The following is a 21202-nucleotide window of genomic DNA, read 5'->3' as shown; positions in this document are numbered from 1 at the left end:
GACAATATCCATAGAGTAAAAAGGCAGCCTGCAAAATGGCAGGAAATATTTATAATTCATATATAAGGAATTAATATTCAGAATATAAAGAGAATTACTAAAACTCAACAACAAAAAATAAACCACTAATTCAAAAATGAGCAAAGCAGGGATGCCTGGGTGGCTCAGTTGGTTAAGCAGCTGCCTTCGGCTCAGGTCATGATCTCAGGGTCCTGGGATCGAGTCCCGCATCAGGCTCCTTGCTCCGCAGGGAGCCTGCTTCTCCCTCTGCCTGCCACTCTGCCTGCCTGTACTCTATCTTTCTGACAAATAAATAAATAAAATCTTTGAAAAAAAAAATGAGCAAAGCATCTGAATAGACATTTCTCCAAAGAACTTACACAATGGTCAATAAGAACATGAAAATATACTCAGTATCACCAATCATCAGAGAAATGCAAATCAAAACTACAAGATACCACCTGATACCCATTAGGATAGCTACAATAAAAGCAAACAAAACCCAGAAAATAATATATGTTGGCAAAGATGTGGAGAAATTGGAACCCCTATGCACTGTTGGTGGAAATGTAAAATGGTATAGCCACTGAGGAAAACGGCATGCCAATTCCTCAAAAATTTAAAAATAAAATTACCATACGATCCAGCAATTTCACTTCTGGTTATTCACCCAAGAAAACTGAAAGGAGGGTCTTGAGGAAATATCTGTATACCCATGTTCACAGCAGCATTATTCATAGTAGCTAATATGTGGAAGCTACCCAAATGTCCATCAGTTGATGAATGGATAAGCAAAATGTGGTCTATACATTTAATGAGATATTACTTAGCCTTAGAAAAGAAGTTCTGACATTTGCTAAAAATATGGATGAATTTTGAGAATACTCTGCTAAGTGAAATAAGCCATTTACAAAAAAAAAATATTGTATGATTCCACTTACATTAGGTACTTAAAGCAGTAATCACAGACAAAAAAGAGACTTACATGAGGTACTTAAAGTGACTTACATGAGGTACTTAAAGCAGTAATCACAGACACAAAAGGTAAAATGGGGGTTCTCAGGGGCTGGGATGGGAGTAGAAGGGGGTGTTATTACTGACCAGATACAGAGTTTCTGTATTGCAAGATGAAAACAGTTCTGGAGATGGATGGTGGGATATGGCTGAACAACAATAAGAAAGTACTTAGTATCCATAAATTGTATACTTAAAAATGGGTAAGCAGTAAATTTTATATTATGGGTATTTTACTGCAATTAAAAAAATGAAAAATGAAATCTTGAAAATAGAGCACTTACATTTCCCAATTTTACTCACAAAACTGGAGCACTCACATTTCCCAATTTCAAAATGGACTTATAAAACTACAGTAATCAATACAAAGTAGTACTGGCTTAAGAACAACATATAGATCAGTAAAACCAATCGGGTGCAGGAAAAAATCCTACATTTAGGACCAACTGATTTCTTAAGAAAGATACCCAGATAATTCTAAGATGCTGGGACAACTGGATATCCACAAGCAGCAAAAGAACAAAGTTGGACCCCAACTCACACAACATTCAAAATTTATCACAGACCTAAATCTAGGATTAAAATTATAAAACTCTTAGGAAAAAACACAGGAGTAAGTCTGTGTGACCTTGGGTTGGATGGCAGTTTTTAGATACAACACCGAAAGCGCAAGTGGCAAAAGGAAAAATAAACACTGGATTGCATAAAAATTAAAAAGTTCCGTGCTATAAAGAACACCAATAAGTAAAAAGACAACCCAGAGTGGGAAAAATATTTGCAAATCATGTATTTGATAAGGGGCTAGTATCCAGATTTTAAAAACAACTCCTACAACTCAATAATAAAAAGATAACCCTATCTTAAAATGAGCAAAAGATGTGATTATGTTTTCCCAAAGATATACAAATGGTCAGTAAGTATAAGACAAGATGCTCAACATCATTGTCATTAGGGAAATACAAATCAAAACCACAATGAAAAAAAAAAAAACCCACAACGAGATACCATTAATACCCATAAGGATGGCTATATTAAAAAAAAAAAAGAAAAGAAAAGAAAAAGAAAATATGTGTTGGCAAGGATGTGAAGAAACTGGAACCCAAATTGTTCGGAATGTAGAATGGTGCAGCCGCTGTGGAAATTGTCTGTCAGTTACTCAAAAATTAAACAGAGTTACCGTATGATCTGGCAACTCCACTCCTAGGTATATACATAAGGCAGGAACTGAAGGTAGGAACTCAAAATAGTTGTACACCAATGTTCATAGCAGCATTATTTATGATAACCAAAAAGTGGTAACAACTCAAATATCTATCAACTGATAAATAACTAAACAAAATGTGATACATCCTAAATCATTGATGAACCTTGAAAACATTATGTAAAGTGAAAGAGGCCAGTCACAAAAGACCACATACTGTATGATTTCATTTAAATGAAATGTCTGCTGTAGGCAAATCAAGACGCAGAAAGCAGATTTGTGGTTGCTTAGGGCTAGAGGATTGAAGGGAAAGGGTAATGGCTGCTAGTGGGTACAGGGTTTCTTTTAGGAGGGCCAAAAACATTCTAAAATTAGATTGTGGTGACAACTGCACAACCCTCTTAAATATACTAAAAAACAGTGAACTGTACACTTTAAATAAGTAACTATAGTATGTAATTTTATCTCGATAAAGCTACAAAGAACTTTCATGGAGCGCCTGGGTGGTTCATTAGGTTTATCAGACTCTTGACCTCAGCTCAGGTCTTGGTCTCAGGGTTGTGGGTTCAAACCCCACAATGGGCTCTGCGCTGGGCATGGAGCCTATTTAAAAAAAAAAAATTTTTATAAACTATAAAGTTGTAACTTCTTGGAAGGTAATGCTAATATTTTCTCCATGAAGACAACTGGGATTTAATTTCCCGACTTAGTACAATACGACTAGATCAAAAGTACTTTTAAACACTTTTAAAATAAATAACTAGCGGCAAATGTTATCTTACATTCTAAAATGTTCTGGGATAATTATAGTACAGAATTTCACTAAGGCAAAATGTAATTGTACCGCATTCTGATCTGAGAACCAGCAAGCAAACTTACACTCAGTGAGTCCAGTTACACAAAGTGCAAAAGAAATAGAGCTAAGACTCTGCATGATCAAAGTCAAAATAATAAGGTTTAAAAGTATTAAGAGTTTTTGATTGTACTGAATACTTCAAGTACTTAAAGAACATCACGCTGAATCACCTTTTAGAACTGAATGGTCCAATCCAAAAAACAGAAAAAGAGATAAGTATGAGAAGTATATGCTACTTTAATAGATTTCCTTATTTTTTTTCACTTATGCACCTCCAAGTCTAGCTCATGTCACAAGCCTAAAGAGGATATACAGAGGTCAGCTAGTCTTGGCTAAAATAGGATAATAGTAACTTTCAACTTCAGGATATCGGGTTTAAATTTTCAAGTAGAGATGGACTTATTTGTACTAACAGATTTTAAGATAAAAAGATACAGGTGCCTGGGTGGCTCAGTCCATTAAGCATCTGCTTTTGGTTCAGGTCATGGTTCCAGGGTCCTGGGATCAAACCCTGCATCAGGTTCCCTGCTCAGCAGGGAGTCTGCTTCTCCCTCTCCCTCTCCCTCTGCTACTCCCCCTATTTGTGCTCTCTCTCTCTCAGATAACTAAATCAAATCTTTTTAAAAAAAAGATAAGAAGAGAAAATGCTTGTGAATTTCTTCAGCTTTGTATCTCTCTACACAGAGTAAATACCTTCCCAAATTTTGTCCAGCAGAAATTATGTCTATGAAGAAAGAATTATTTATAACAGTACCTAAAACTTTTTGTAAGTTTCTTCAAAATTGAAATGTATCAAAATTATCTTAATAATCACCTGCCTGCTTATCTACATTGGATGACTATCTCTGCTGAACACACAGTCAAGCAATTTCATTGACAGCAGGAGCTCCAGTTTCCCAGTCTGTGGAGGTAAGCCCAGAGGTCACCTGAGACAGGTGACAAAGCACAAGGCCAAAACCAAAATCAGTGCAAAACAGAAAAAGCAAATTGGGACTTCATCAAGAAAATAAATTTTTTCACAGCTAAGGAAATAGTCGACAAAACCCAAAGACAACCTACAGAATGGGAGAAGATATTTGCAAATGTTTTATCAGATAAAGGGCTAGTATTCAAAATCTATAAAGAACTTATCAAACTCAATACCCAAAGAACAAATAATCCGGCCAAGAAATGGGCAGAAAACATGAACAGACATTTCACCAAAGAAGACATACAAATGGCCAAAGACACAAAAAAATGTTCAACATCACTTTTCATCGGGGAAATACAAATCAAAACCACAATGAGATAACCACCTCACCCCAGTCAGAATGGTTAAATTAACAAGTCAGGAAACAACAAATGTTGGTGGGGATATAGAGAAAGGGGAACACTTTTACACTGCTGGTAGGAATGCAAGCTGGTGCAGCCACTCTGGAAAACAGTATGGAGGTTCCTGAAAAAGTTAAAAACAGAGCTATCCTCCAACCCAATAAATGCACTACTAGGTATTTATTTACCCAAAAGATACGTAGTGATCCAAAGGGACACCTACACCCCAATGTTTACAGCAGCAATGTCCACAACAGCCAAACTATGGAAAGAGTTCACATGTCCATTGATAGATAAATGGATAAAGAAGATTTGGTGTATGCATATATATATACACACACACACACACACACACACACATACACACATATATATGTATATGTATACACACACACACAATGGACTATTACTCAGTCAGCAGATGATGAATAGTTAACCATTTACACCGATACTGATGGAACTGGAGAGTATTGCGATAAGTGAAATTAGTCAATCAAAGAAAGACAACTGTTGCGTGATTTCACTCATATGTGGAATTTAAGAAACAAAACAGAGGAGCACAGAGGAAGGCAGGGAAAAATAAAACAAGATGTAATCAGAAAGAGAGACAAACCACAGAGATTCTTAACCATCAGAAACAAACTGAGGGTTGCTGGAGGGGAGGGCAGTGAGGGAATGGGGTAAACAGGGTAATGGGTATTAAGGAGGGCATGTGATATAATGAGCACTGGGTGTTACATGCAACTGACAAATCACCGAACTCTACCTCTGAAACTAATAATACACTCTATGTTAATTAACTGAATTTAAGCAAAAATAAACTAAATGTAAAAAAAATAAAATAAAAAATAAAAAGCAAGCCAAAAACGGGGAGACAGTAAAAGATGGGTGAAGACCAAAGCTGGGCAGAGAATGAAAGGATGACCAAAGCCAAGCAATAGGAAAGAGAAGGAATCATATAAGTAAGAGTCAATATTTTAAGCGGCTGGAGGTAGAACACATCTAGAGCATTAGTTATTTGTAATAGGAACAAAGTGTACCAGCAATATTAAGTGGGAATAGAGAAATCTGATGAAATGAACATAAGATGTAAACATAATAATGACTATAACTTTAAACATCCACATGGCTCTTAATTTTTTCTATCCCAACAAGTAATCTAAAATACAAAGAACTATGTGGAGAAAGAAAACTCAAAGCAAAAGTTCCAAAAGAATAATCTAAACAATTCCAACTTTACAATGTATTTACCCCCATGATTCATTCAAACATATCATTACTATATCTATTCCCACTTCTTCCTTTCAGGTAAGTTTTGTTTTTGGAGTGGAGATGTGTAATTGGTGCAACCTTTTTATAGGACATAACACTGACCCACAGAAGAGCCTTAATCCAGGCCTATTAGGACTTATTCCTAAGAAACTGACCTGCACTTCACCAGTCCTGCAGTGAGGTACCAGGGCTGTTAACAGTAACTTGTTCTTGGGCATAAAGACCAGTTTCTAGGACCACTGAAAGCCAACAGGGATAAAACTCCCTGTAGACAGAACAAGGGAGCTTCTCTTGCTACAGGAAAATTTTACTCTTTGCCAGTGGTATCAGCAAATAACTCTGCGGGGAATTTTGGGGCCCTGGGAAGTTCTGCTCCCACCTGAGAGAATGCTGTGTGCAAAGATAGATGTAAAGGACACTTATTGCAGTGCTTTTAAGGATCACGAAAAAGTGAAGGAATCAAAATGCACTTCAACTGGACCAGTATATTATACTACATCCATAAAACAGGATGATGAGCTGATGAAATAAATTGTGTTATATGCACAGATACTGATCACCAAAACCTATGAACTGAAAAAAGCAAGGCACAGAATTATATACACATTATCATACAGTTTGTGTTTAAAGATAATGACATATAGACCCTTCTAATTCAGACATATAACCCAGCAGCCATTAAAGAAATGAATGATAAATGTGACTTCATAAAAATAAGAGTTGCATGTGAAAAACAATAACATAGTCAAAAGATGCTTGTTCCCACAAACCAGAAAGCATACCCAAGAAAGCTATCAGTGGAAAGCTCTGGGAAGAGGACCTGAATGGCTGGAGGAGACAGGGTGACAACACTTCAGTTTACACTCAGTAGATTTATGTTCTTTTTCATATGCATGTGTGGTATGCTCAAAATGAATAAAGTATTACAATAAATTTTAAAATCTATCCATAGGGACGCCTGGGTGGCTCAGTTGGTTGGACGACTGCCTTCGGCTCAGGTCATGATCCCGGAGTCCCGGGATCGAGTCCCGCATCGGGCTCCCAGCTCCATGGGGAGTCTGCTTCTCCCTCTGACCTTCTCCTCACTCATGCTCTCTCTCACTGCCTCTCTCTCAAATAAATAAATAAAGTCTTTAAAAAAAAAATAAAATAAAATCTATCCATACATATAACTGCTTCCTTATGTATACACACGAGGAGCTGCTGACAATGATTATTCTAAAGAGGAAGACTTAGATTTTCCTAGTTATCCTTATGTACTGTCTGAATTTTTTATTAAGAGGATATATGAATTTCATATCCTAATCTTCTTTGATAATAAAAAGACAGTTGTTTAAAGTATATAACTTCTGACACTGAAATTCCACTTCAAGGACATGCTACAGTTGGAGCACTGCATACATATTTTCTAAGAGGTCCTTTGATAACTGTAATGGTTAAAATTTGGAGACTACTTAAATTTTTTCTATCACTAGAGAACTGGTTCACTAGATACATATTTATATTCATATATATGTAATGCCCACAATAATTAAAACTTAATTATAGCTATATTTACTGATGGGAAAAATGCATAATATTCTTGAATGAAAAAGAAAGTAAGATCATACTAGATTTCATTAATCTCTACTTATATTCACAGCATTATCTGTGAAGATGATAAAGAAAATAGTAACTGTCTTTAGGGCTTTTAGTTTCTGTATACATTTCTGGACTACAAATTTTCTACAATGAACCTGTATCACTCTTATAATCAGAGGGAAAAAAAAAAGCTATTTTATTTAAAAAAAAAATAAGAACTACCTTGAATAGCATGGAATCAATGAACAAACAAATAAAGAAAAAGCAAGCTAGAGTATCTACAGGTTTAGCTTCAATAATACAGCCAATGTGGAACCAAAGATGAAAGTAAAGTTTCTCATTGCTTGGCCTTGAATGATAAAGCTACCCATAAAAGTACTACAAAACATTTTGGATAAAACCTACAAAGTGAGTTATAATTTCAGCTCTAGGGTCCAAAAATCTTTCACTGAATTTTCCTTTTGTTTAGCATACATTACTTAACCCAAACATTTCATCATCTCCCTTCCCTTTGTGTGGCATACAGTACGCCTATCACTCCTGAAAACACTCTCTAATTGGTTGTTATACTTTTACCTACAAAGTCCTGGTTTTTCTCCAAGTTGTTGTGTACAGCCAATAAACTATATACTGCGTAAATCCTGTTGCACGATGGGGCTGATCCTGAGTTTTCTCTTCCTTCTCAGGACTCAACTTATTGGCCTGGGTGGATATATTTTTTTCTACATTCTATCCTAGGACCTCTTCTCATTCTACACTTCTCCTAGACAATTTTAAGATCGCTCGAAGCTTCAAGTACCTGGTAACTCCCAAGTTTACCTCTACCCAGATCTCTCTCAAGCACTAGATTCATGTATCTGCCTAATGAATATTTCTTCTTAGATGTTTAACAGGTACACAAAATTCAATACAATAAAACTCAAACTTGCCCCTCTTCCCGTTTTGGCTATCTGTGTGAATGGCAACATCCTGCTGCTCTCACCAGAAACCTAAGCCTTATCCATGGTTCTTCTTTTCCTCCTCTCTCACTTCCAAGAAATTAACAAGTCCTTTCAATTGTTCCTCATTCTCTCCATCATTTCCTAATTCCAGCCTCTCTCACCTAGAATACGGTTACATTCTCCTTACCCCATGTTCCCTGTAGTTATTCTGAATGTGTTGCCAAGCAATCTTTTAAAAATTATTAATCTGAACTTGTTCCTATCTGCTTAAAATCCTACCAATGGTCCTCATTGTCTTCGGAATAAAGTACGAAGTCCATGACATGATTTCCAAGACTCCACTTACTTCTCCAACTTAATTTTTTATACTTCTCACCTCACCTGTTACTACTCTCTAAGATCTGGCACCGAAATCCTTTCAATTCCCTCACTATACTATCTTTCCTTCGTATCTCTATAAATGCTACTCAGTGGTGGTTCCAAAGGGTCCTGTAGAGAGCATTAGCCTTCCCACCTACAACATGATACAAAGTTTCTGAGATCAATTCAAATAAATAATTTAAGTTAAAATTTGTTTATTACACACCATACAACCGCTACCACACTCCCTTTTCAACGAAATAGAAGCCCTTCCTTTATAAAGAATTTCCAGAACCAGATGCTACCCCTCTAGCCTGCACAGTAACTCCCCAACACTCACTCACTCTTATGTACTGCCCATTCACTTGTGTAACTTCTAATTATCTTTCAAGTCGCAACTGAAATATCATCCTTAAACCCCCAGAGCAGATCAGGTACCCATACGGCAACCTATATATTTTTCCCTATCTCAGCCCTATCCCACTATGCCTTAATTACCTTTTTACTTGTCTGTATCCCTCAAAAGTCTGTAAGTTCCCTAAGGACTTAGACCATGGCCTATTGACTGCTGAATCACCCATATCTGGCACAGAACCTGGCATATTACAGATGTTCAGCAAATAGTCACCAAATAAATTAAAAACATTTTAAAAATTTTTACCAAAAAGAAAACAAAACAAACAACGACAGCTAAGAGAAACTATAATGAAATGTCAGATATCTGAATGATCTGATTTTACATTTAAAAGAATCTTCAATGTTAAGTTAGCATTAGAAAACAAATTATACGCTTGACATTTTTTTAAAAATTGCATATGAACTGAATTTTTTGCAAACTGAGTCATGTGATACACTAGGAGAGCTCATGTACTTAAAGAAAATGAAAAAAAAAAACTCCATATAAATTTATTCTATATGAACTTAAATTTTCACAATTGGCTTTCCTTAAAACGAAGCCTTATAAAAATCATTTTTTCAATACTTAACTGCTTTCCCCAGAAATATGACTTGTTTAACATAAAATATAATATCACTGATGTTTTTAGTTTTTCTTAATCCCTTTAGTTCTCTGGACAGCCTCTAAATACAGGTGTCTAGAAACACACAGACTGAGCCCTGCATCATGATGTAAAGAATTCCTCTCCTTGGAATGATTATTTGTTACAATTCATGAGCTATAATAAAACTATAGATTTTAAAGAACTGTCTAGGGAAAGGAGTAACTGAGTTACCTTGAGTAGTAGTAGCCTAAATAATTTTGTATTCATACAACAAAAGTAAACTTCAAATATCAAATAACCATGGAATTTAAACAAAAATGTCAACCCTGGTCCCAAGACTAATTATATTTTCCTTAAATTTAGAAATATAGGTTTGATCCCCCCTTAAACTGATTTACAAGGTATATTTCAGAAAATACCTTTATCCTTTATAGTGGTTCAATTTTTCAAATACCTGGGACTTATATTTGGTTCAGCTGATTAACAAAGTTTGCCCTGCCTCTGGCTTTTGGTTTTCTTCAATTCTGTTCCTGGTTTCAAACTTTGCTTGTCTGAGTATTTTCATAAGATGCTCTTCTTTTAGTGTCCTATAATATGCTCAAGTTTTTAATTTCAGCGAACTTAAAAGGAAGACTTTCAACTATGAATTTCATGTACACCAAATATAAAAAAGCATTCAATACCTGTCAACATTTGGCAAAGTGCCAGGAACTGAGGGGAACACAATTACTGCCCTAGAGGAAATCTATAATATCTAACCCATAAACATTCACCAGAAAGACCCAAAGGACATATAAACATTAACCACATATACACTGAAGTAGTTACATAATACCTCTATGAAGGACTAAATATGTTGTGTGGAGTGATGAGTGAAGAGGGAATTATTGGAGTTGTATGTTAAGATAAAGCAGTTAGGGTTTCTGAACCTAAATGTTAGAACCTACTCCAGTTGGGAGGAAAAATTTTCAGCACAAGTAGAAATAACACAAATGTCCACCAACTGATGAATGAGTAAACAAAACGTGTTATACCCATACAATGCAAAATTATTCAACCATAAAGGCAATGAAATACTGATACATGCACAACATAGATGAACCTTAAAGACATTATGCTAAGTAAAAAAAAACAAAATAAAGCCACACACTGTATAATTCCATTTATATGAAATGTCCACAATAGCCAAATCCATAGAAAAAGTATATTAGTGGTTGCCAGAAGCTGGAAAGACAAGGATGTGCAGTGATGGCCAACTGATAGGGGGTTTCTTTTTGGAGTAATAAAAATGTTCTGGTATTAGATAGGGGAAATACGTGCACAGCCTTGAAAACATACTAAAAAGCAGTGGATTGTATACTTTAAAAAGGGTGAATGTGGGGCACCTGGGCAGCTCAGTCATTAAGGGTCATCAGGTCATGATCCCAGAGTCCTGGGAGAGAGCCCAGCGTCGATCCCTGGCTCTGTGGGGACCCTGCTTCTTTCTCCCTCTGCCTGCCGCGCTCTCTCTCACTCTGTCAAGTAAATAAATAAAATCTTTAAAAAAAAGTAAAAGGGTGACTGTTATGGTATGTAACATATCTCAATTTTAAAAAGCGGTTCTCAGCCTTTTTTTCCTGCCATAACACATCTGAAGGACATGACATTAATTCCATCAGTAAAGGCAGCTTACTACAAATGGATGGTTTTGTGACTTTGACAACAACTGTACTTAAGAACCTTGAGAATCATGACACTAGTGGGTCTTCAAGCATCAAGATCAAAATAATAGCTGAAGGTCACTTTTTAGTAACAGCATCAAGAACTTCCTTGAAGTAACAAGAGATACCTAAAGACAAAAAATATCTTAGTAGTTTCTAAGTAACAAAGAGATGACCCAAGGCCTACCTAAGCTGGTGTGAAGGAAAGGATTTACAAATTGTTCTGAAGGAAGAAAAGACAGTAGGATTTTCATTCTCTAGCAGCAGCTAAGAACAGAAAAAGAATAAAAAAAAAAAAAAAGAATAGACAATGAGGATTGGATTCAACAACAAAAGGCACTACAAGAAAGATGACACCAGCCACAGGGAGAATATCTGTTTCTCTCTTTTTTTTTTTTTTTTAAGATTTTATTTATTTATTTGAGAGAGAGACAGAGAGAGCATGAGCGAGGAGAAGGTCAAAGGGAGAAGCAGACTCCCCATGGAGCTGGGAGCCCGATGTGGGACTCGATCCCGGGACCCCGGGATCATGACCTGAGCCGAAGGCAGTCGTCCAACCAACTGAGCCACCCAGGCATCCCGAATATCTGTTTCTCAACACTGATTTAGTACATACAGTTGGAACTTACGTATGGGTCATATTTCAAATGTTTATAAATCATAATTCTGACCACATTTGCTAAAAAATAATTTTTGAAAAACCAGGTAAGTTTGCAAATGCCTACAGTAATTTATCATAATCTATCATTATTTCTATTTTCCTAGCTGAAATCCAGCCTGCTGGAAGCCATCTCCCCACCTCCCTCCCATCTCTTCATACATCAGATTCCAACAACAGAAATTACCCCTCCAATTTGTTGTCACCACCATCTTGCAGCATAGAAAATTCTGGCTCCCTACTCCTCATGGAGGTGAGACCAAGATAAAATCACCTGCTATCTAGAGTTGTAATCAAAATGGAGTTTTGCCATGGGAGCTTTACCTATGAGAGATCACTCTTAAATCAGACAGCTGAATTTCAGAGGCTGCCCATACTCTGATTCAGCAACATTCTTGTGATGGAAAACGGCCACACAGAGAATTAAGGTGTTTGCTGTTAAGTAACGGAAACGTCATCATGTCCGGTGGGTACAATGGACCATCTGTAGTGTGTGTACCTAATACAACACACACAGCAGGAGCTCAAAGGCAAAAAGGTGTGGGGAGGTAATGTGTGAGAAGAAAAATTCAAACACGCAAAATCTGCTGGGGTCTGTAAGCAGACAATAAGAAAGCACCCTTCTTTATCCCAGTCATCTTAAAACACCCTTTCTGATGAGATCTTCCCCATCTTTTAAAAGTCAAACAAAATGTTGCCATCTTTGAGAGGCTTTCCTTGAAAACCGTAAACAGTTGGGACTTTCCATTTCTGTGTTCCAATCGCACCTTGTATTAATTATTATAGTGCTTATTACATTGCTGCAGTTTATTTACATTGGTTTCCCCAGTAGATTCCTCCTCAAATAATGGAATATTTTACTCATCTTTGTATTCCCAATACTTTGGACAGTGCTCAGCATATAAAGGGGTCCAATAAATATTGGTTAATGAATGACTGAACGGATTTCTTCAAATGTTCAAAGAAAGAGCAAAACTAAAAATCAAATAAACAAATTCCAGATTAATTAATTTGCCAGTCTTGCTACTAACAAAATGGCATTTAAACATGAAACCTCAAAGTGGTTCCAACCAGTGGATGTGAATGCACTGAATACCCAAGGCAGATAAAGTCAACAGTAAGCAGACATAAAGTGCATAGTAAATATTTTGCTAGTCCCTTTCTATCACATTTTTAAAAAGTCATAAGGAATACTCCTTATTGGGCATGCAAAATCCGCAACAATGGGTATACATTTTGTATCTGGCATTTCTGACATCTAAAGAAATATTTAAAATAAATTGAACACGGATACAGAATTCAGTACTATCTGGAAGAAAAACTATTAGATTCCTTCAGGGGAAACAAAAGGTTCCACCAAGTTCTGATCATAATTAAGGAATTAAAACTGAATTAAAGCTCCCATGCAGACTAGATCAGAAGAGTCCCTTGTGCTAGCCACCCAATGAATGGTTCACAGAAGTGGAAGCAAGCACTAGCCTGTAAATCCCGACATGTGCAGAGATAAAGATGATGGAATGCTATAGCAGTATAAGGCAGGTAAAGTAGCTGGTAAGTCTTTGGAAGTTGACCTAACTTCTTTTAGCCAGTTGGTCAGAACCCACATTAAGACGTAACACTAAGAAACATAAAAATGTGGGCGCCTGAGTGGGTCAGTGGGTTAAAGCCTCTGCCTTCGGCTCAGGTCATGATCTCAGGGTCCTGGGATTGAACCCCACATCGGGCTCTCTGCTCAGCAGGGAGCCTGCTTCCCCCCTCTCTCTCTCTGCCTGCCTCTCTGCCTACTTGTATCTCTGTCAAATAAATAAATAAAATCTTTAAAAAAAAAATGTATCACTGTCTAAAGTAAAATTTTAGTGGCTGTTTACCTCATCTTGCAAAAGTATTATATTTTATATTCATAATTTTTACTTTCTGAAATCATAATACTAGAAAAGACCTTAAAATTTTCAACTCAAATCCTCTACTCTTACAAATAAGTAAACCAAGGGCTACAAAAGGCAAGTCATACTGGTAATCAGAGGCAGAATCCAAACTCAAGGTCAGTTTTCTAGTCTCCCCAACTAGAAAACTGACCTTGAGTTTGGATTCAAGAGTTTTTCCCACTAGATTAAGAACTGTCTTATCATAACATGCCTTATTAGAGTTAGGTTCTCCCTCCACACATGTATATGTATGTGTGTGTATATTTGTACACATACAATGTATGTGTGTATATATAGATACACCCACATACCTACATACACACTCGTGGCACTGGAAAAAACCAGGGCTGTTCAGAAATATATTTAAAAAGTATACCAGTTAATTGAAAAGCCTAGTCCTATGATAAGGTATTCATGTTTTCTGAATGACCCATTAAAACACCAAATCTCCATGTCTAGGTTTATATTTACCTTAATATATTAATTATATAAAGCATAATGGTTAAGCGCATGGGCTCTGGAGCAAGAGACCTCTTTGTAACCCCTAACTGCATCTCTGACATTTAATAAGTTGTATAACCTGACAAATTTAACCTTTCTAACAGTTTAAACTTTCTTACAGTTTCCTCACCTGTAAAACTGAAAAACTGAACTGACCTGATATGGTACTCATGAGGGTTAAATAGATGATAAACGTAAAGGACTTTGCCAAGAACTTAGCTCTCATTCAATAATTTAGTTATTATCAATATTACTGCCTACTAATCTGCGGGTTGCCTACAAAAGTGCCCCCACAAAAGTTTTCTTTATATTTCTCACTCTCTCTCACACAAACACACACAATCCCAATTATATATTATCTGTTCTTCTGAACATGGAGTGTAGCAAACTGACAACACTGTTCAAGAGAATTCCTTTTGCTTTTCTTTTTTAGAGCTCAAACTCTTATCTCAAATTGATTTTTAAATTCTAGAAATGTCCATTCCCTATAATGAGAGTTTAGAATTTAAAAATACAAATTGTTTTCTGTCTTCTTGCACTTTTCCATTTTTTAGACAAAATGAGTTTGGCTGCCTAAATTCTGCGAAAGGAAATGCAATTGACTCAGAAAGAAAATGAATCTCCTTGCTTCCTACTGAGTACCCTTTTGGTGTTCAGACACAAAGGACACTTTCTATCTCATTTATGGTGACAGTGAGAGCAAATTATTTCCAAGATTTATTGTGCACTTATGTTCTAACTCTATTAGAATCTGAAATTAACACAATTATAAAAAGACCTTTATCGATACATATATTCATGCCTCAAATAAAGTATTTCCTCCTTCCCCACATTCCCTATAATGCGGAGTTTATCATAAGTATAGGATACTAGCAGGACAATATTAATTAAGTTAAAGCGACAACCTTTTGAGCTGTTTTGTTTCCTAAAAATAATTTAAGAAGCTAACTCATCTGGTTTAAATTCTTTTACTATGTATTCATGTTCTGTGATGCTTGCTGAAAGGATATAACATTTACATATGTTAATTTTAACAGTCAAATATGTCTAAACAAAACCTACTTTATTGTAAATCTCTGGATTCTCTTTGAAGGTGTTATTGTCTGGGTTCCTAGAGTAAACTGTAATTTCAGTTACAGAATGTATAATTTAATTTGAAAGTAAATCAATACTAGAAACAAATTATTTCATCATCATCTTTTTACAAAAGATTAAACAGCTACAAATTTTATTTTACCAGGACTAAAATGCATTAAATTACATTTCACTGACATAAGATCAAAAGAACCTCATAAATACAAAGCTGTATTTTACCAGAGTGAGGTTATAAGAAGCCAAACCAAAAATATTCCCTCTGGAAAACAAAAACTGTCTTAAGTAATTTTAAAACTCTCTTGACATTTGATCCTTTTTTATTTTTTTAAAGTTCATCTTATAAACAAAATCATTAAAGGTTGCTAGAAAACAAGCCTAAAGAATTAAAAATAAAGTTATTTTTTCCAATACGCAATGCTACTTTTTAGCTATCAAAAATGACTAAGAAATGTTCACATACTATACATTTGGCTATTTTTAAGTTGTTTAATTCTTCTAAAATTATTCTTGGTCTAAAATAAACCTAAGATTTATGAGATATAAAATGTGGTTAGAAGTACCACTTGCCAATAAAAAATACCATAGTTTTAAAATAAAATACAAAATCAAAGTTAATAAATGTATGTTTTATTAGCTTAAACTGGTAATTTATGAAAATAGAACTGGCTTCTCTCAGAGATTAAAAATAATTTCAAGTCACCAGAATTTCATAAAACAGATTACAGACTAGTCAAATATACTACTATGCCTAATCCCATGGGATTGGGGATTTTCTGAATATGCCCCAAATTACATAATATTGGGGGAAAGGGAGATGGTTTAAAGCTTTTGGAAAAATATTATATGAGGATCATTTTAAAAATATGCTGGAATTCTTCAATGAAAAGTATAAACAACAGAGTCAACGGTAGGTATCTCCAGACGCTGATTTCTCAAATGTCACCAGATTATCCATTCCACTAAGAAGTACTTTTAAATATCTGCAGCAGAGTATCAAGTTTTCAAATCCGTAGCTTTTACAGATATCTGTCCTGCTTTAACTGCTGCATATTAACACTGAAATGCACATACCCAATTTATTAGAATCACTATCTTCCTCTAAAAGTCCCTTTTTATTTTAAAAAGATCTCACTAAATCTAAGAAAAATGTTGAATTAAAATATACACTTCTTTTTCCAGTATCCAGAATATTAAAATATTTATAAATATGGCTCCCCCAACTTACTTCGGCTTTATGAACGGTTTCATTTTTTCAGTGCTAATATAGTTCTGAACGTACCCTCCTACCTAATGTGGGAAAAAAAGCAATTATTTTAAACCTTGAACAGCAGCTAACAAATTAACAGTGATATTCAAGTAAACCTACTTTGTTTACGCTGAAATCTAAAGATTATATAATAAGCTCTGACATTATCTTTCGAGCAATTTTCTATACTGTCAAAGGCAACAGAGACAACATACGTTTTAACAAGAGGAAAACAAGGAGTTAATAAAATGTATTTTCCCCTCAACTAAGAATTGCCTTCTCTTTTGTCAATATTACACGACATTCATCTACTGACAAAGGAAAAAATGAACACTTCACTTGCCTGCTTAAGAAACTAAATTGGGAGCATTACCAGTCATAGACTTAATTAAGTTATTTCTAGGGGAAAATATTTAAAGCAAAGAGGCTATTTACAGTTCATTGCCAACTGCTAAATTTTGGGGGAACAGGCCTGAACAAAATAGTCCCTATTTGTCCCTTGCCCTTTTCCCCACCACCCACCCTGCAGCAAACCCCCATTGTTCTATCAAAAACTCACAGGTTAATGATATCTAAATAGCAACTGCTGCATTTATGTTACAGATCATCACTACGAAGAACTCTTCAGCATCACATTTACTTGCTGCTTTCTTTCCCCCAAATAAAATCCAAATTTGGTAATAAATCAATTACAAACTGGTGGGGATCACAGCTTCCCTTCCAGACTGATGGATGTCACTCCAGAGGCGTGAGGAAATCTCCTAGAAGGTTACCATAATAAATTGAACCCCCCCCCCCGAAAATCATTTAAACTGACGTTTTACTACAAATTTTTTTTAAAAACCTATAACCGAAACCCTTGAAAAGTATACAGCCCATGGAGTAGAAGCTTCTTTTCCCTATTCGCCACCAAAGTAGAACACAGATGCAGCAGCACGCAGGATTTCGAGTGGGTTTGGATCCCTCGTACACCACTTCCTCCCCAAACCTGGCTAGCAGGGCCAGATGCTGGTGTCGAGGAAGTGGGAGACCCGCACGCCGGCGCCCCGCTCTCCCTCCGGGCTACCTGCCTCGGCCTGCGGGAGCGCCGCCCAGCGCGGACACCCGCAAAGACACAAACACTCACCCATCTTTCCTCTTGGCTTTGTAGACGTGACCATAAGTGCCTCGGCCAACTTTGCAGCCCTCGTATTCAAACAGGTCCTCGACCCGCTCCCGCTCGCTGCTCAGCTTCACTTTAAAGTCATAGTCCATTGTCACAGCCTCCGGGGCCGGGGAGCTGGGTCGGGGGGCCGGGGGACAGGGGTGGGGACCGGGGAAGCACCGGCAGCCGCAGCCCCCGGGAACCTGCCCGCTCTACACCCGGCGGCCGCAGAACCAGCCCGACTGATGCGGCAAGAGCAGGAGGAAGCCCCGCGAGAGCGCCGGGGACATCCAGGGGGACGGCGGGGCAGAGGCCGGCCGAGAGCGTGGGGGGACGGGGAGGTTCCCCCGGGCGAAGGAGAGCAGAGGGACGAGGGCTGGGGGTGGGGAGCGGCGTCTCTGCCCTTGTCCCCGCGGGCTCCCGGGGCGCCGGCTCTCCTGCTCGCTCTTGCCGCGCGTTCTGCTCCCGCTGCGGGGAGCGGCGGGGCGGCCGCGGCCGGCTCTCCTTCTCTTACACTCGCACTCACGCCTCACCCTCTCACACACACGCTCACACTCACTCACTCACTCTCTCTCCCATACACTCAAACAGAAAGGCAGCGCCGCACAACAGCCGGTACCTCCTCAGAGAGAGGAGGGAGGGAGGGGACTCGCAGAACACGGCCACGGCTGTCGCAAAAACGTCGCGAAGGCTCGGGTTGCCTCCGGGCCTCCCTGCAGCTTGGTCCGCGGCTCCCGTCGGGTCTCGCCGGGGCCCGCACCTCGAGGACCCGGTGCAAGAAGCAGGGTAGCCACTGCCCAAAGCTGCCGCCAGACACACCACGTGGACTGTCCCGACGCCGGCCAGGGCCCTAGACTACAATGCCCAGAATGCACAGGCCACCCTCGTTGCCGCCCCTTCTATGACTCCACCCCACACAGTGGTAATACGGGAGCGTTGCATGCTGGGATCAGTAGTCCAAGTGGAGCTGAGTTTCAATAGCTTGGAGGAAAAATAATTTTTATTTTATTGATATCGCTAGAGTGTTATTTGGGCCATAAAATTAAACAGAGAAATTTACGTGCGAGGGAGGCTAGTTTGCATTAGAACCACATTTTGTTCCCCTGCCGAACTCCAGATGTGAAAGGGCATCATCATTATCAAAAAGTCTGTATGTTTGTAAACACCTCGCGGAATATTATTTGGTGTATTCTTGTCATTCACAATCTGATAGGGGCTGCACAATGATACTAACATATTGACACATATTACAAACATGAGTGAAAGTGAGGCTCTAGGGACGCCTAGGTGGCTCAGTTGGTTAAGCAGCTGCCTTCGGCTCAGGTCATGATTCCAGCGTCCTGGGATCGAGTCCCGCATCGGGCTCCTTGCTCAGCAGGAGCCTGCTTCTCCCTCTGCCTCTGCCTGCCATTCTGTCTGCCTGTGCTTGCTCTCTCTCCCTCTCTCTCTGACAAATAAATAAAATCTTTAAAAAAAAAAAAAAAAGAAAGTGAGGCTCTGGATTTCAGCTCAGGTCATGATCTCAGGGTCATGAGATCAAGCCCCAGGTTGAGCTCTGCATTGGGTGTGGAGCCTGCTTAAGATTCTCTCTCTCTTTGCGGGACGCCTGGGTGGCTCAGTTGGTTAAGCGGCTGCTTTCGGATCTGGTCGTGATACCAGCGTCATGAGATTGAGTCCCACATCAGGCTCCTTGCTCGGCTGGCAGCCTGCTTCACTGTCTGCCAAGTTTGCTTTCTCTCTCTCTTTGACAAATAAAGAAATAAATCTTTAAAAAAAAAATTCCCTCTCCCTTTCCCCACTCTTTTTTTTTTTTTAAGATTTTATTTATTTGACAGAGAGAGAGAGATCACAAGTAGGTGGAGAGGCAGGCAGAGAGAGAGAGAGAGAGGAGGAAGCAGGCTCCCCACTGAGCAGAGAGCCCAATACGGGGCTCGATCCCAGGACCCTGGGATCACGACCGGAGCGGAAGGCAGAGGCTTTAACCCACTGAGCCACCCAGGTGCCCCCTCTTTCCCCACCCTTTAAAAAATTCTATAGTTTTAAGATGTACAATGTGATGTGTGTGTATATATGTCTGTATACACACACACACACACACATATATATATGTATATATACAGACATAAATAGTATTATCATAGTCAAGCTAATTAACAGCGTTATTTCTATCAGTAATCCTGGGCAGGAAAGGAAGCCAGCCTCGGACTAGGGCAGAGAAAGGCCTGCTTCCCTCTCTGAAGGAGAGGAGCTGAACTCCAGGTTGGGATAATATGGTGGTTTGAGGCAAGCAAAACACAGCATCAGGATGGAGAGCTAAGGAAGAGATAGACATTAGGACTTTTGAGGGAGGTTGGCCAATGTCTTAGGAGAAGTAACATCTAATATCCAATTTTAGGTTTTTCTTTTCTGTGTGGTAATGCCCTCCTGTCATCTCCAGGTTATCAGCCTGGTCTTACCTGTGTCCATGCTTGGAGGAAAAGAGAGGGCAAAAGCCCGAGATTCAATTATGAAATATAAAAAGTGGCCTGCAGAGCCAAAGCCATGAGCTAGGAAAGGCTAGGCACATGTTATATTTCCAGAAACTTGAGGAATGGAATCTTTTTAGAATGGGCTTCCTATAGATCACAGAATGAGGGTTCATACTTAACTGTTACTTCAATGAATTGAACATACCAGGAACATGGAGCTGTCATTTCAATTTGATTTTCAATTTCAGGTTATACTGATATCACATGGCTTTACACGGTCACTGGAGGTCATGATGGTGCAGAGTCTCTGACCCTCATTGGTTCACGTTCCAAACAATGTGCAAATAATGTTCACGCTTTTCATAAATGTGGTTTTTATTTACATTCTAAATTTAACATCTCCAGTCTTAACATGCCTCCCAAACACCAGCCCCACATTTCAGCTACCTCCTGTTCAGCCTAAGGGAATATTCTGCTGCCATTTCAAACTTAAAATTTCTGAAAATGATCATACTGTGCCCCAAGCCTCGAAAATCCAGTGAATAGCAATGCCAAGAGACAGACATTCTGTCGTTCTACTCTGAGTCCTAGGAGTTCATTAGCTGCACATTGTTCTTCATGCTCCTGCCAAATATGCCTTTGTCTGGCCTGTCCTCAAAGGCTGGATGCTTCCTCATACCATCTCTGACCTTTGCAGTCCTACCCATCCTCCAAGGTACAGCTCAAATGCCTAACTTAGTCATGAAGCTTTTCCTGGTTCTTACAACTGAATATAATCCCCCTCCTTTTTTTTTTTTTTTTTTTTTTTTTTTACACCCAGGGCTCCTACTCCAGCCCTAGCGCCATTATACTTTATTTGTAACTCATGTAGAAACATCACAGCTACTTTGTATTTGTCATTTCTTTTATGTACTTTTAAAAAAAGTCC

At 38.3% G+C, this 21202-nt stretch overlaps 1 protein-coding gene across 2 annotated transcripts in view; it reads right to left on the bottom strand.

Moving 5' to 3' along the window:
* The window catches only part of CDK8 (cyclin dependent kinase 8), a 126814-nt gene extending 108898 nt beyond the window's left edge, over positions 1 to 17916 (bottom strand). For both annotated transcript variants that reach the window (XM_047722965.1, XM_047722966.1), the window contains exon 1: positions 17789 to 17916. In XM_047722965.1, coding sequence (XP_047578921.1) covers positions 17789 to 17916 — 128 coding nt within the window. The remainder of the gene's footprint in view (positions 1 to 17788) is intronic.
* Positions 17917 to 21202: the final 3286 nt, after the last annotated feature.

Source organism: Lutra lutra, chromosome 3 (assembly GCF_902655055.1).
Source record: "Lutra lutra chromosome 3, mLutLut1.2, whole genome shotgun sequence".
NCBI classification, from domain to species: Eukaryota; Metazoa; Chordata; class Mammalia; order Carnivora; family Mustelidae; genus Lutra; species Lutra lutra.
This window is presented reverse-complemented; position numbering and strand designations above follow the sequence as displayed.